This window comes from Canis lupus, chromosome 32, assembly GCF_003254725.2.
Source record: "Canis lupus dingo isolate Sandy chromosome 32, ASM325472v2, whole genome shotgun sequence".
Classification (NCBI taxonomy): domain Eukaryota; kingdom Metazoa; phylum Chordata; class Mammalia; order Carnivora; family Canidae; genus Canis; species Canis lupus.
In genome coordinates, this window is record NC_064274.1 from 33,288,940 (window position 1) to 33,301,990 (window position 13,051).

The 13,051-nt window shown below is 34.3% G+C and overlaps 1 protein-coding gene across 24 annotated transcripts in view; it reads right to left on the bottom strand.

Moving 5' to 3' along the window:
* The window catches only part of CAMK2D (calcium/calmodulin dependent protein kinase II delta), a 301,972-nt gene that overhangs the window by 28,914 nt on the left and 260,007 nt on the right, over nt 1-13,051 (bottom strand). For 15 of the 24 annotated variants that reach the window (XM_025465971.3, XM_025465973.3, XM_025465969.3 and 12 more), the window contains 2 exons: nt 11,640-11,681; nt 9,208-9,256 (listed from right to left, as the gene is read on the bottom strand). In XM_025465971.3, coding sequence (XP_025321756.1) covers nt 9,208-9,256; nt 11,640-11,681 — 91 coding nt within the window. The remainder of the gene's footprint in view (nt 1-9,207; nt 9,257-11,639; nt 11,682-13,051) is intronic. The other 9 variants (XM_025465990.3, XM_049104855.1, XM_049104856.1 and 6 more) reach the window with 1 other exon arrangement.

A 13,051-nucleotide genomic window follows, 5' to 3' on the forward strand; every position in this document is an offset into this window, starting at 1 on the left:
ATAAACCATATAATCAAAAACTCACAATGAATCATACTCAATGGGGGAAAACTGAGAGCTTTTTCCCTAAGGTCAGGAATATGGCAAGGGTTTCCATACACTCTTACTACTTTTACTCAATATTGTACTGGAAGTCTTAGCCACAGTAATCAGGCAACAAAAAGAAAGAAAAGGCAATCACATTCGTAAGAAAGAACTAAAACTTTCACTATTTGCAGATAATATGATAGTAGACAAAAAACCTTAGACTTTTTTTTTTTTTTAAGAACTATCAGGACAAAAAAGTTGATTTAAGCAAAGGAGCTCCCTGTAAGTCATCAGGGAGGGGCAAGGAGGTGACCTGCCAGAGATAACCAGTCCTGAAGAGTACCACTCCCAGAAAAGGCAAGGAGGGTGGGGGGTTACGATTAGTTATGTGAGGAGCAGGGAAGTGGGACGGGGTTCAGCAGGGACAGGAAAATAGGAAATTGGTCACTGGGATGTTCAAGGGCAGGGGATTTTTTTTTTTTAAGCTTTCCATTAGGGTTTTAAAGGCTAAATAATCCCGATCTTCCCAAGTGATAGGGTCAGGTTTGTTTTGACTTTGATGGCACGCCCAGACTCTATCAGACTGACCCCTCGGGGACATACCATGCCTGGAAGGCCAATGCCATAGGTCGGGGTGCCAAGTCAGTGCGTGAATTTCTGGAGAAGAATTACACTGATGAAGCCATTGAGACTAACGACCTGACCATTAAGCTGGTTATCAAGGCCCTCCTGGAAGTGGTTCAGTCTGGTGGCAAAAACATTGAACTGGCTGTTATGAGGCGAGATCAACCCCTCAAGATTTTAAATCCTGAAGAAACTGAAAAATATGTTGCTGAAATTGAAAAAGAAAAAGAAGAAAATGAAAAGAAGAAACAAAAGAAAGCATCATGACGATGGAATCTTGTAGTGGTTTTTAAATTCAGATCATGGAGGATTCTCAAAAATGATATGTAGGCATTTCCTTTTTTTTATTTTTATTTTTTAAATTTATTTATGATAGTCACACAGAGAGAGAGAGAGAGGCAGAGACATAGGCTGAGGGAGAAGCAGGCTCCATGCACCAGGAGCCCGACGTGGGATTCGATCCCGGGTCTCCAGGATCGCGCCCTGGGCCAAAGGCAGGCGCCAAACCGCTGCGCCACCCAGGGATCCCTGTAGGCATTTCCATTTCATTTACTGTCCATGTGTCCTGCAATAAATTTGTTTGTTGACCTTTAAAAAAAAAAACACTAGAACTGATCAACGAATTCAGTAAAGTTGCAGGATACGAATCAACCTACAGAAATCTGCTGCATTTCTATACACAATTAATGAAGCAGTAGAAAGAAATATTAATAAAACAATTCCATCTACAATTGCACCCAAAATAATAAAATACCAAAAATAAACCTAACTAAAGAGGTGAAAAACCCATATTCTGAAAATTATGAAACACTGATGAAAGAAATTGAAGACAACACAAAGAAACAGAAAGACATTCCACGCTTAGGGATTGGAAGAACAAATATTGTTAAAATGTCTATATTCCCAAAGCAATCTAAAGATTTAATGCAATCCCTATCAAAATGCCAATAGCATTTTCCACAAAACTATAAAATATCCTAAAATTTACATGGAACTACAAAAGACCCCAAATAGCCAAAGCAATTCTGAAAAAGAAAAACAAAGCTAGAAGTATCCCAATTCCAGACTTCAGGTTATATTACAAAGCTATAGTAATCAAAACAGTTTGGTACTGGAACAAAAATAGACACACAGATCAATAGAACAGAAAACCTGGAAATGAACCTACAATTATATGGCCAATTAATTTTTGACAAAGCAGGAAAGACTATTTAATGAGAAAAAAAATAGATGGGAAAACTGGACATCAACAATCAAAAGAATGAAACTGGATCACTTTCTTACACCGTAACAAAAATAAACTCAAAATGGAATAAAGACCTAACTGTGAGACCTGAAATCATAACAATCATAAAGGGAGTACAGGGAGTAATTTATCTGACATCAGCCATAGCAACATTTTTCTAGATATGTCTCGAGGCAAGAGAAATAAAAGCAAAAATAAGTGATTAGGACTACATCAAAAGAAAATGCTTCTGTACAGTGAAGGACACAGTAAACAAAACTAAATGACACCCACAGAACAGGAGAAGATATTTGCAAATGACATATCTGGTATTTGCAAATGACATATTTGGTCAGTGTTCAAAACATATAAAGAACTTATACAAACACCCCAAAAGCAAATAATCCAGTTAAAAATGGGCAGAAGACATAAGCAGACATTTCTCTGAAGAAAATAGCTGGCTAACAAACACATGAAAAGATGCTTAACATCACTTATCACAGAAATGCAAATCAAAACTACAATGACATATCACCTCGCACCTATGAGAATGGCTAAAAATCAAAAACACAATAAACAAGTATTGGCAAGCAAGTAGAGAGAAAGAAGCCCCCATGTACTGTTGGTGGGAATGCAAACTGTGTAGACATGTGGAAGACAATATGGAGGTTCCTCAAAAAAAGTAGAACTACCCCAAGATCCAGTAATCACACTACTGGGTATTTATCCAAAGAATACAAAAACACTAATTCAAAGGGATATATGCACCCCTATGTTTACTGCAGCATTATTTACAACAGCCAAATAATGGAAACAGCTCAAGTGTCCAATGACTGATGAGTGAATAGAGAAGATGTAGTGAATATATATACACATACAGACACACAAAGGAATGTTATTCAGCCAAAAAAAGAATTAAATCTTGCCATTTACAAAGACGTGAATAGAACTAGAGAGTATAATCCTAAGCAAAATAAGTCAGAGAAAGACAAATACCACATGATTTCACTCGCATGTGGGATTTAAAAAACGAAACAAAGGACAAAGGAAGAAAAGAGGAGGATAGGGAGGTGGTGGGGGAGAGACAAACCAAAAAACAGACTGCTAGAATCCTAAGTATAGAGAATAAACTGGTACCAGAAGGGAGGTGGGTGAGAGTGAGGGATAGGTGAAGTAAAGGATGAAGATTAAGGAGTGCACTTGTTGTGATGAGCACTGGATGATGTAAAGAATTATTTTTTTTAAAGATTTATTTATTTATGATAGACATAGAGAGAGAGAGAGAGAGAGGCAGAGACACAGGAGGAGGGAGAAACAGGCTCCATGCAGGGAGCCTGATGTGGGACTCAATCCCGGGACTCCAGGATGGTGCCCTGGGCCAAAGGCAGGCGCCAAACCGCTGAGCCACCCAGGGATCCCGATGTATGGAATTGTTGAATCACTATTTTGTATACCTGAAACTAATAAAAACTGTTCACTATACCGGAACGAAAATAACATAAGATTATATCAAAAAAAAATAAAAAATAGGAAAAAACCCCAAAATAAGGTGAAAGTAAAATAAAACCTAAACTGGAGTTTATCTGTCTTCAACATAAAAAAAAAGTACAGCAATTAGCAAATATTTTTATGCTTCAGTTCTGAAAGCCAACTAATTAACAAATTGTACCTTGATATAGATCCTTGGTGGTCATTTTAAATATAAATACTAGGATAGTATGTTAGAACAAATTACCCTTTTTTTTTCTTATAAAGAGCCAAACCTGGTCAAAATGTAACACATTAATATGTTTTCTATGTCACAAGCCTGTCACTAAAAATACTAAACCTGTAGCCTAGTCTTAATATAAACACTAGGAAAAGCATGTCTTATAAATACAAGATTTTTACCTAATAATAAAAAGATTGAGAAACTGATGGCAGGAGTCTTAGAACATACATGATTTAGAATTTATGAAATAATAAAATAATGCTCTATTATTTTCTAGAAGTATATAGAGTTTGGCAAACTTGCTAAAAAAGCCATTTATGGAAACTTGGAACTGAGAATGTTTATTAATATAGGATGAGCCTGTGATTTCCTTTTTTTTTTTTTTTTTTGAGCCTGTGATTTCCTAATGATAAAATGAGTAGCTAACTACATGCTTTTGTTAGTTGGTTTTGCTCATTTTCAATTAGGACTTTTTTTAAGCTCAAGTTGGAAGCAGTTTTGACCTTGTATTGTGTCAGCATGGTTAAAGAAGCATGAGGTTGTCACTGACAGATCTAAGTTACAAACCTAGCAGGAGGCAAAGAGTAAATGGAAAAACCTGAGTGAGTATGGTGGTAAAAAATAAAGGAATGTAAACAAGAAAAATAAAGAGAAATGAAATTATTTTATATTGGTGATAGAGCAGGTAAATTCGGCATCATTTCTATAAGTTATTGATCTTGATTTAAAAGTTAAAAGGTCAACAGGCAAGATACACACATGCAGACGTAACTTTTTCTAAGTAAACCTTTTTAGAAATCAAATTTGGATTAGAAATCTGAAAGAAATTATTACGCACTGCACTATAGGTCTTCTAAGACACTTTTAACCTAATGGAATGATATAATTATCGAAGGTTCTTAAACAAAATAACAAGAAGTTTCTTGATTTGCAAATTCCCTTGAAAAGAGAAACACAGGCAGGACAAGTGCTGAGTAACAAGCCACAGAGGGATCTGAAAAAAGATCAGTATCATATGATCATCTGCCTTCAGGGAGTCCTACCCTGAAACCCAATGATGGTTTTCATTGAAAACAGAACTTAAGAATAGTTGAATCTGAATAGTCATCACACTGTCCATCAATGTACAGATTTACAAAGATGTACACAAAAAGCTCATTAACCAAGTGATTCTGTAAATTGGCCAAGACCTTTATAACCAGATGTCATCAAATACCAGGCCCCATTCAAATGAAGGGTGTCAACCCTTGCCCTTAAGGCCTTTTGCAAACATTCTATGCAACATCATTATCATCATCTATTTGTTAGCAAAGGGAAAAAAAAGAGGATAAACCAAAATGAAGTCCCACAGTCAAGCTCCTAGCAATACATGTTTGCTTGTTGTAAAGAGCTCCACTGGTCTAGAGTTGTTAAGGAGGAAGAAATGTGGCAAGAGATCCAAGCAGCTACTCAGCGGTGAGCTGAATGCAATGAGATGCTGGAAGCAGGATGAGTGACAGAGATGACATATGGGCACAGAGGAACTCAACTTCGACAGATGTCACACAACTCTGGAACTCTCTAGGAAAGAGCAGCAGATGGTCCAAACCAATGCATACTCATCAGGAAGAAGCAGTTGACTCTGAACAACGGTGTTGGCAGGTTATGAGGTAGAGAGACATTATGGCATACAGCAACAGGCCCTGCAAACTGTGGCTACAGCCACAAACCAAAGGACAGTCTTCAAATGTATATACAGTGGTGAAAGGACCATTGCTATGCATCATTGGCTTTAAGGACACCCATATTCATAGACAGCCACACTGTTAGTATTGCCATATACTAATTAAAGGCTAATGATGATAGCTGTTTGTAACACCTTAAACTAATGAAAGTCATTGTTTTACTAGAAATGTACTCAAAATGGAATGACTACAACAATTTTGGACCTAAAAATTTGTATTTTGAAAACACCAGTGAATTCTAATAGGAAAACTTGTTTGCTTACTGTGTTTTGGGTGCATAAAGCTGTTTTTACTACATGGTGCTTCTATGGTAATAGCTATGCCTCATTAAGATCCCATTTATTTTAGAGCCCTTCGTGTCTTTCCATTACATGGAGTTTATCACTGAGTTTACAGACAGAGAGTTAGGGATAATATTTGGTTTTTGAATATAGTATAAAATTAGGAAATGGCTCAAAAGGTCCATACTAGGAAGTCCACATTGCCTTGAAAAGAGAAAACAGTGAACTTGATACACTTTTTAAAAAGAAAACTTATAAAATAATTCCTTAGGATAGATTGTGAGCTTTGGAAGGACAATGTTGTGGTTATAACTAAATGCTGAAGTTTTTTAAAAAATGAAAAATAAAAAGACTTTTAGAAATAAAATGCATTTATCTTGGGTCTCACTTTTTGAAGTCAATTTCTTGGTATTTATTGAACTAGATGAGGAAAATAGCCAAATTATAGCATTAAAGCTTCATGTAAAGCATACAGAAGAACATCTTGACTCTGCTTTGTTGAATAAGACTGGTCACCAAGAAAAAATGTGGAGCTCACACAAATAGTAGGCATTCAGTAAATATTTGCTGAATGAAAAAAAAGTGAGGTAGCCTACATAAAGTTCAAGAATAACACACAGATTGGGGCCTTATGAAAACCAAAGGCCATTTTGAATGGAAGCTAACAAAGAGAGGTAAAAAAAAAAAAAAAAAAAAAAAAAAAGGGTCTTCTCCAAATTCTGGCTCTCTAAGTTCCTTGAATGTGAAGGACTATTCATCTACTATGACTTCTTTCCTCATCCTTAAGAGCAGTTGGCCTACCTTTTTCCCCCCGAAAACGCCAGCAAAAGGTATTCTGTTGTTGGTTTTCATTTCTTCCTTTGTCTAGGTCACCATGATGTGTTAATATTCCCCCCTAAGCTTCTTTACAGTAGAGAGGGTGTAGAACTGTCATTACCAGGTTGGTCCTTGGGGATTGGACAGAAAGTGCATGACACTAGCGTAAAAGTATGTACTATGGTATTCCAGCCACCATGAAACAATGTAAGTCTAGGAGGGAAACCCAGCAGGAATGGATGAAGCTTGTGATTGCATGCAGGAGCATGCTACGGCAATATGCCTTTAGGAATGTGTTGAGAAATCTGGTGTTTCACCCTGATAACAAAGTTGTCTACAGAAGGGATAGGACTGCAAAGTAAATGTGGAAGAAAGATATGCAATTTTATAAGTAGGGTGTGACTTTGGTCAGGTTTATAACCAATGATCTTTTTGAGTTCCTAGAGCTGAGATGTAAATTTGGGTTCTAACAGAGTTGGCCAATAAACATTCTCTACCAAGCTACCTAAAGCTATAGCAAACTCTGAGGTAAAGAGAAAAGAGCACAGTTGTACAAATGCAGAATTCAATTAGGATCTTTCTGAAGGACTGTGTATTTATTAATAAAGAGATCCCCATATAAGCATATAACCAGCACAATAAATACATTACAAATATTTATGACAGTTTTATGTACCATCTGTCTTGTAGTCAGAATGATAGCCTGGGTGATTTTTTTAAAGTGTCTTCTTCTAGTCTGACAGGTTTCTAATATCATTCAAAATTAAAAAAGGTTAGCCACCAAAAAGCTGTGTGGGTCTTACAAAGAACACAAATGATGCTTAATATATTATCTGTGACTCTGCGGCCACATCCACTCAAGGAAAATTAAGCAGAAATGTCAATATCTTATTCACCGAGTTCAAAGAAATAAATCAAAGCACTTTGGGGTTAATAATAAACTGGACATTTCTTTCCATCTCAATATTATGCTTAATTTTTCTAACATTTGGTGTGTGTAGTCTCAGCATGTAACCATAAAGACAAATGTTATCTCAATTTGTGAAATCCCAGAGGCAAAATGAAACCAGTATCATTGTTGTGATTTAAGAGAGAACTGTTTTGTGAGAGGTGCTGATATAATTTTATTTCATCAAAAAATATTATAAACTATAAGGTAAGACAGACAGTGATTCTGTTTATATGTTGATATCTATAGTCTAATAGCTATGATCCTAAACCAAAACTTAGTAGAAGTCAAACTCAGGTGAGAAAGACCACTTATAAAAACTCTGCTTGTGATCATCAAGGAATATGTTTATTAGGATGAATTGCACATAGTGAGGTATTACTATTCTAATATTATTCAGCTGTTTAAAGACTCAGACTTTCCAGTGGATAATGCACAAGTTTATTTCCCCTGATTCTTGCTCAAGAGAAGAATGTATAAAGTCATATAAATATTTTGCTTGGCTGAAAAGGTAATGAATCCAAAACACTTACAAAGATGATGCTTTCTGAATCACCGAGAAAGCTAAATGGCATATCTGCTTATTTGGTTAAAAAAAAAAATCTTTATCTAATGCGACTGGCATCAATGATTCATAAAATTACTTCCGTTCAAATTTCAGCTCAGGGGCAAGAGCAAGATGAATAGACCTACTAAATAAATCCTCAAAACAGCTATCCACCTTTCTATTGTAAGAGAAAAAAAATGACTATTCTAGCAGAGTTAGGTTAGTGCACTAAAAATAGTGAGTACACTTTAATATAATAGAATCAGCTGTTCTATTCAACCAAAGGGGGAAAAGTCAGCACAGGTGACTGGTAACTTGCAGTCTATAGGTATTTTTATTTTCTAAACTGCCTATATATCTTCGTGATCTGAGAGTTTCCAGGTTCCTTATTCTATAACATGAATACAGTTTTCCAAAACTGTGTCTTACTAATGCCATCTACAAAATGAAAACCCATGTTGATACTATTAGGTAAATAATCTTTCCAAATAATGTTTAATTATCTGACAAATCATTTCTCTACCTTTGTTTTATGCTTATTTTCCTTTAATACATCTTTAATACTTTTTAAACATCCTATTGTTATCATTCTTTTTTGGAATGGTTTCTACAAAAGTGGCCAGTAGAAATTGCAGTTACACATATGGAAATACAAAAATGAGAACACAAAACCACGAAAGCAGCTGAAGCAAAATTAACACTTCTAGAACAGCCATGAGACCAAAAAGAAGTCAAAGTATGTTTAGTATGTATGGGCAGAAGCAGTGAGATGTCCATAGAAATGTTGGCAATGACTCATTTATATTTCTAAAAGAATCTGGGCAACTCAAGTGAATGGAGGTCAAGAAAATATTAGGAAAATGCACAAAAACCGAGGATAAAAGGCTACCAAATGTGAAATTCCATTGAAACTCACCAAGACCATTAAAGGCTTTAAAAAATGGTCCTTTTAATACTCTATTCTTGAACATAAGCTGTTTTCTAGACATAGATATACATTTAAATTACCTTTTGACTGATACATTTACAATTTGATATCATGTCCCCAGACTGTCATCTGGTTTAAAATCACAATGTTTTCAAATATCCCACATTTGTTGATATTTCAAAACAGAGAAAAGAATGTGAAAAAATTGGCCAAATCAATACATATAATCAAAATAATAGTGTACTTTTAAGAAGAAAATTATTTTTGTTTCTTAGAACAGGCCTAGTTCCCAAACTTGTTAGTTATATGAACAATTATTTTTTTGATTCATGTGGAACTCTAAGTTAGGATTTTCCATTTCTGATTTAATCATACCTTTCACATCTTCATCCTCAATTGTTGTATTTGAACTTTCAGTTGACTCCTGTCGAGAAGAAAACAAGTGTTAAGTTGCAAACAATGGATAACTTCACTTTTTTCCTTCTTAAAATTGGCAAGTGATATACATATCATGCAAAAATTCATCAGCAGGCTGTGTACATATACTGACATGCAGATGGACAAATACATTATGTGGTTTTAATAGAAATAAAATGCCAAATGCTGCAAATGTTTCAAAAAGGGAGTACTCTGGTGGCCTACACTAAAGCATGATAAGTCTAGGTTATTTGTAGAAGCAGCCAAAGTGGGCAACTTATTTTAAGAGCTGTGTAAGGCTGTATTTGGTTACAGTGCCCCATAAAGTGTGCTTTTTCTATATATTTATCAGAAATTGTATATATTAGCCCAATGAATCTGACCCTAAAATAGAACAATTTCTATCTCCAATTAATTAATCAGTAAATAATCCCCTCTTTGTATAAAGCACTATATCAAGCACTGAATTCATAGCCTATTTGTCTTATTCCTGTGTAGAGATAGAAAGCATTTCATTGCATCATTTGATGATGAAATTATGGGCACTAAGGTGAATTATGCTGAAATTGCTTTTAACAAGAATTTCCATGTTTGTGATCAGTGCAATGGAATTATATGAATAATTTACTTTCAAGGACTATTAGATTTTGTCATCTATTTAATTAGAGACTAATATTGATAACAAATCTGCTCTCATAATGGATAGAAAAAGCTATTATTTTTGTAAAATTACAAATGAAGTTGAAGATTAATAAGCACACTTAAAAAAGGACATTGCAACTGCCAGTATTAAGATATAGTTTCTTAAAATGGTTTGATAAATTTTTCCATTAATAATGTGCTAACAAACTATTTTCTAGCAAAGAAATTTGGTAGTAGTCATAAGAAAAACACCATTTTCTACTTGAAATGATTAAAGGTTAGAGTTGAAAGAAATTGGAAACAAACTTCCAATCCAGAGCTATGTGCTCAGTGATGAAAAACAGATTTTGGAAAATGATGCAAATACTAATCAGTGTCCTTGTAGAGATTCAATAGTCAAAAAAGCCATCAATTTGTATAAATATAATATATAATATTTAAGCCAAAGGGTCAGACTAATTAAATGTGTATCCAGAGTCTCCATACACACAAAACCAAAGCAGAGAGTCTTCATGCGTTTCTTAATGTGACCTAGTGTTCAAATTAAACTCAAGATCAAGGTAAACCCATGCACTGTAAAAGTAAACTAATTCATGTAAGAAAAATCATGCAGCAACTCTTACAAATGATATAGCTAGAACTATCGAAGTATCCACTCCAGCTGTTATGCTTGGTCTTTCATTTGCTAACGATATTAAAAAAAATTGTTCTCCTATATGATGCTCCTGAGTACTAGAAGTCTTTTAGGGACTTAAAATATTTTAAGTGTCATGATGATAAATACATCTTAAGAAATACTTGATTTTTTTCACTTTAGTTATTTTAATATTGATCAACTAAATGTTAAACCAGAGAAAATGTGTCTTCTAGGACTTAAACATTGTTGGTAAGAGTAAGGAGAAGTTAGACCCTTGTCTGTATTTTGATCTTTGAGAAAAATTGGATGAATTATATTTTCCTTACTTTAGAGATACAATAATATATGAGAATTAGTAAACTGGAAACATGGAATATGTTCAAAAATGTTTCCTTTCATCCAATAGACATGTATACAAGTACTATTATTTGGTCAACATGCTATACAACTAATCTACAACAGACAGAAAACATTACAGCCTAACTTCATTCAGCCTACCTGGTTAAATATGTTACCAAAATCCATATAATTCAACAAAAAATAAGCATTTCACAAGAATTGAAACTCCTTGATTATCCTCAATTTCATGCCAAAGAACAAAAACAACACCAACACAGAATTAACAGAAAAGGCACTCTGACAACAGAATAAATAAAATTCAAAAGCAACATTAAATTTAAACAAACATCTATGAACTCAAGTTGATTTTCTTGAAGACAGTGAAATGATATAGCAAGAAATTCTAAAATTTCATGCAGAATATAACTAAAGTACAACACACAGCAAGCATGGAAAAGAAAAAAAAGGATCAGATGGAATTGCTTAAGATACACAGTCATCTTGACATAAAGACTTTGCTTAACCCAACTTTTATTGACTAACGGTACCATTAATTTCTCTTTCAAGATGTCATTCATGATTGTTTTAAAAGAAATATGTGTAGAATTCTATATAAATTAGGCCCAACCCTCCCCCCCCCCAAAAAAAAGCATGTTAGAAAAAGGGTAAGAATTTTATTTCCACATTTAGATAGTGAATTAATTTTGCTTTGGATATTTGATGAAATGTGTAATCTTGTGAAAGCAAGATGATGTTGATTCTTTCTGAATACCTTGTTTCCATCAGGGTTGTGGATTACAGTAGTTTGGGGCTCCTGAGTGAGAACAAAATAGAGAAAGAAACAGTTCGCATTGTAAGTACATTCTTACTAGTGTGAGGGACAGAGCAGAGTGAGCCAGCTGACAAAACTAAATAGTGACAAGAGCTTAAGCGATGTTAACTACTGTCAGAGATAGCAGCTGACAAGATCACTGATGAAAAGTGTTCCTAGTGAGCCCATGAGATAGGATACCTCAGTACCCAGCAGCAGCATGCAAAAGACCTTATTCGTGATCAGTAAACAGACAAGGCTTTGAAGTTTGGAGACTTAAAGAGGCACTCACTGTTTCACAAGGTCCTATAATAGAATTTTCCTTTCTTCTTTAGTGAGTAAGCTGTTAATGTTTGTCCTACAGAAAACTGACCAAGGACACTGGAGATCAGAACTCTTTAAAATTAGGATTTTTTTCAGGTATATCTTTGAGAATCGATGATGGTGTCATCACTAATAGTAGTGTATAGTTAATACACAGGTAAATACTCTCTGAAAATTTAGAACATTGTGCCTTGCTTTAAAAAATGCTATCCTAAAGAATTTATTTCAAAAGTCCATAAGAAATTCTAAAGAATATTGAAAAGGTTATTTAAAGAATACTAGAATTAATCATATAATCACTATAATTTGAGACATACTGCTGTTAAATGCCATGTTAATTCATATCTAAAAAGAAATTTCAGCTTTATGGAATGAATATATACAAATATTTGCTTGTAACATCATGCTTTTTCCATGAAGAGAACATTACTATTCTTTTCTGCTTTCTACCAGAGAATTGAAGAAATATTCCAAGTGGAAAATAATTCTCAAATAACCGATGTTAAAAAAAGATTCAAGGCCCATATATTATTGGCATGCTTGACACTTTCATTGCATGATGTCTTGGTAACTGAGACATTATCTGAGGTATCTAGCCATTGAAAATTTTCTCCCACTATAAGTACTCTGTTCTCTAGGATCTCTTCTTCACCACAGTTTATGCTGTAATACTTAGAGAACATATTTACTGCTTCCATTCTTCCTCTCTCTTGGCTAGAGTTATGACTGACATTGCTTTTACTCATAATTTGCTATCTTGATTATGTCCTTTCTCCTTTAAATGTTTTTAAAACAGAACCTTCTAGTTAACCCAAGTGAAAATAATCCCTTAGTATTTTCTTTCATTTAAAATAATAGTATAAAGGACAGTTAAAAATCAGAAATAGTTCAGAAAACCTATATCAAGATATGGAATTAGTTGAGCAAAATATTATGAAACTCAGAGTACTGAATGCCAGTATTCAAATCTTGATTTTTAATATAACACTATCTCAAAGTATCAAAATGATTTAGTTGTAAATGGTGTGATTGGATTAAAATGAGCAAAA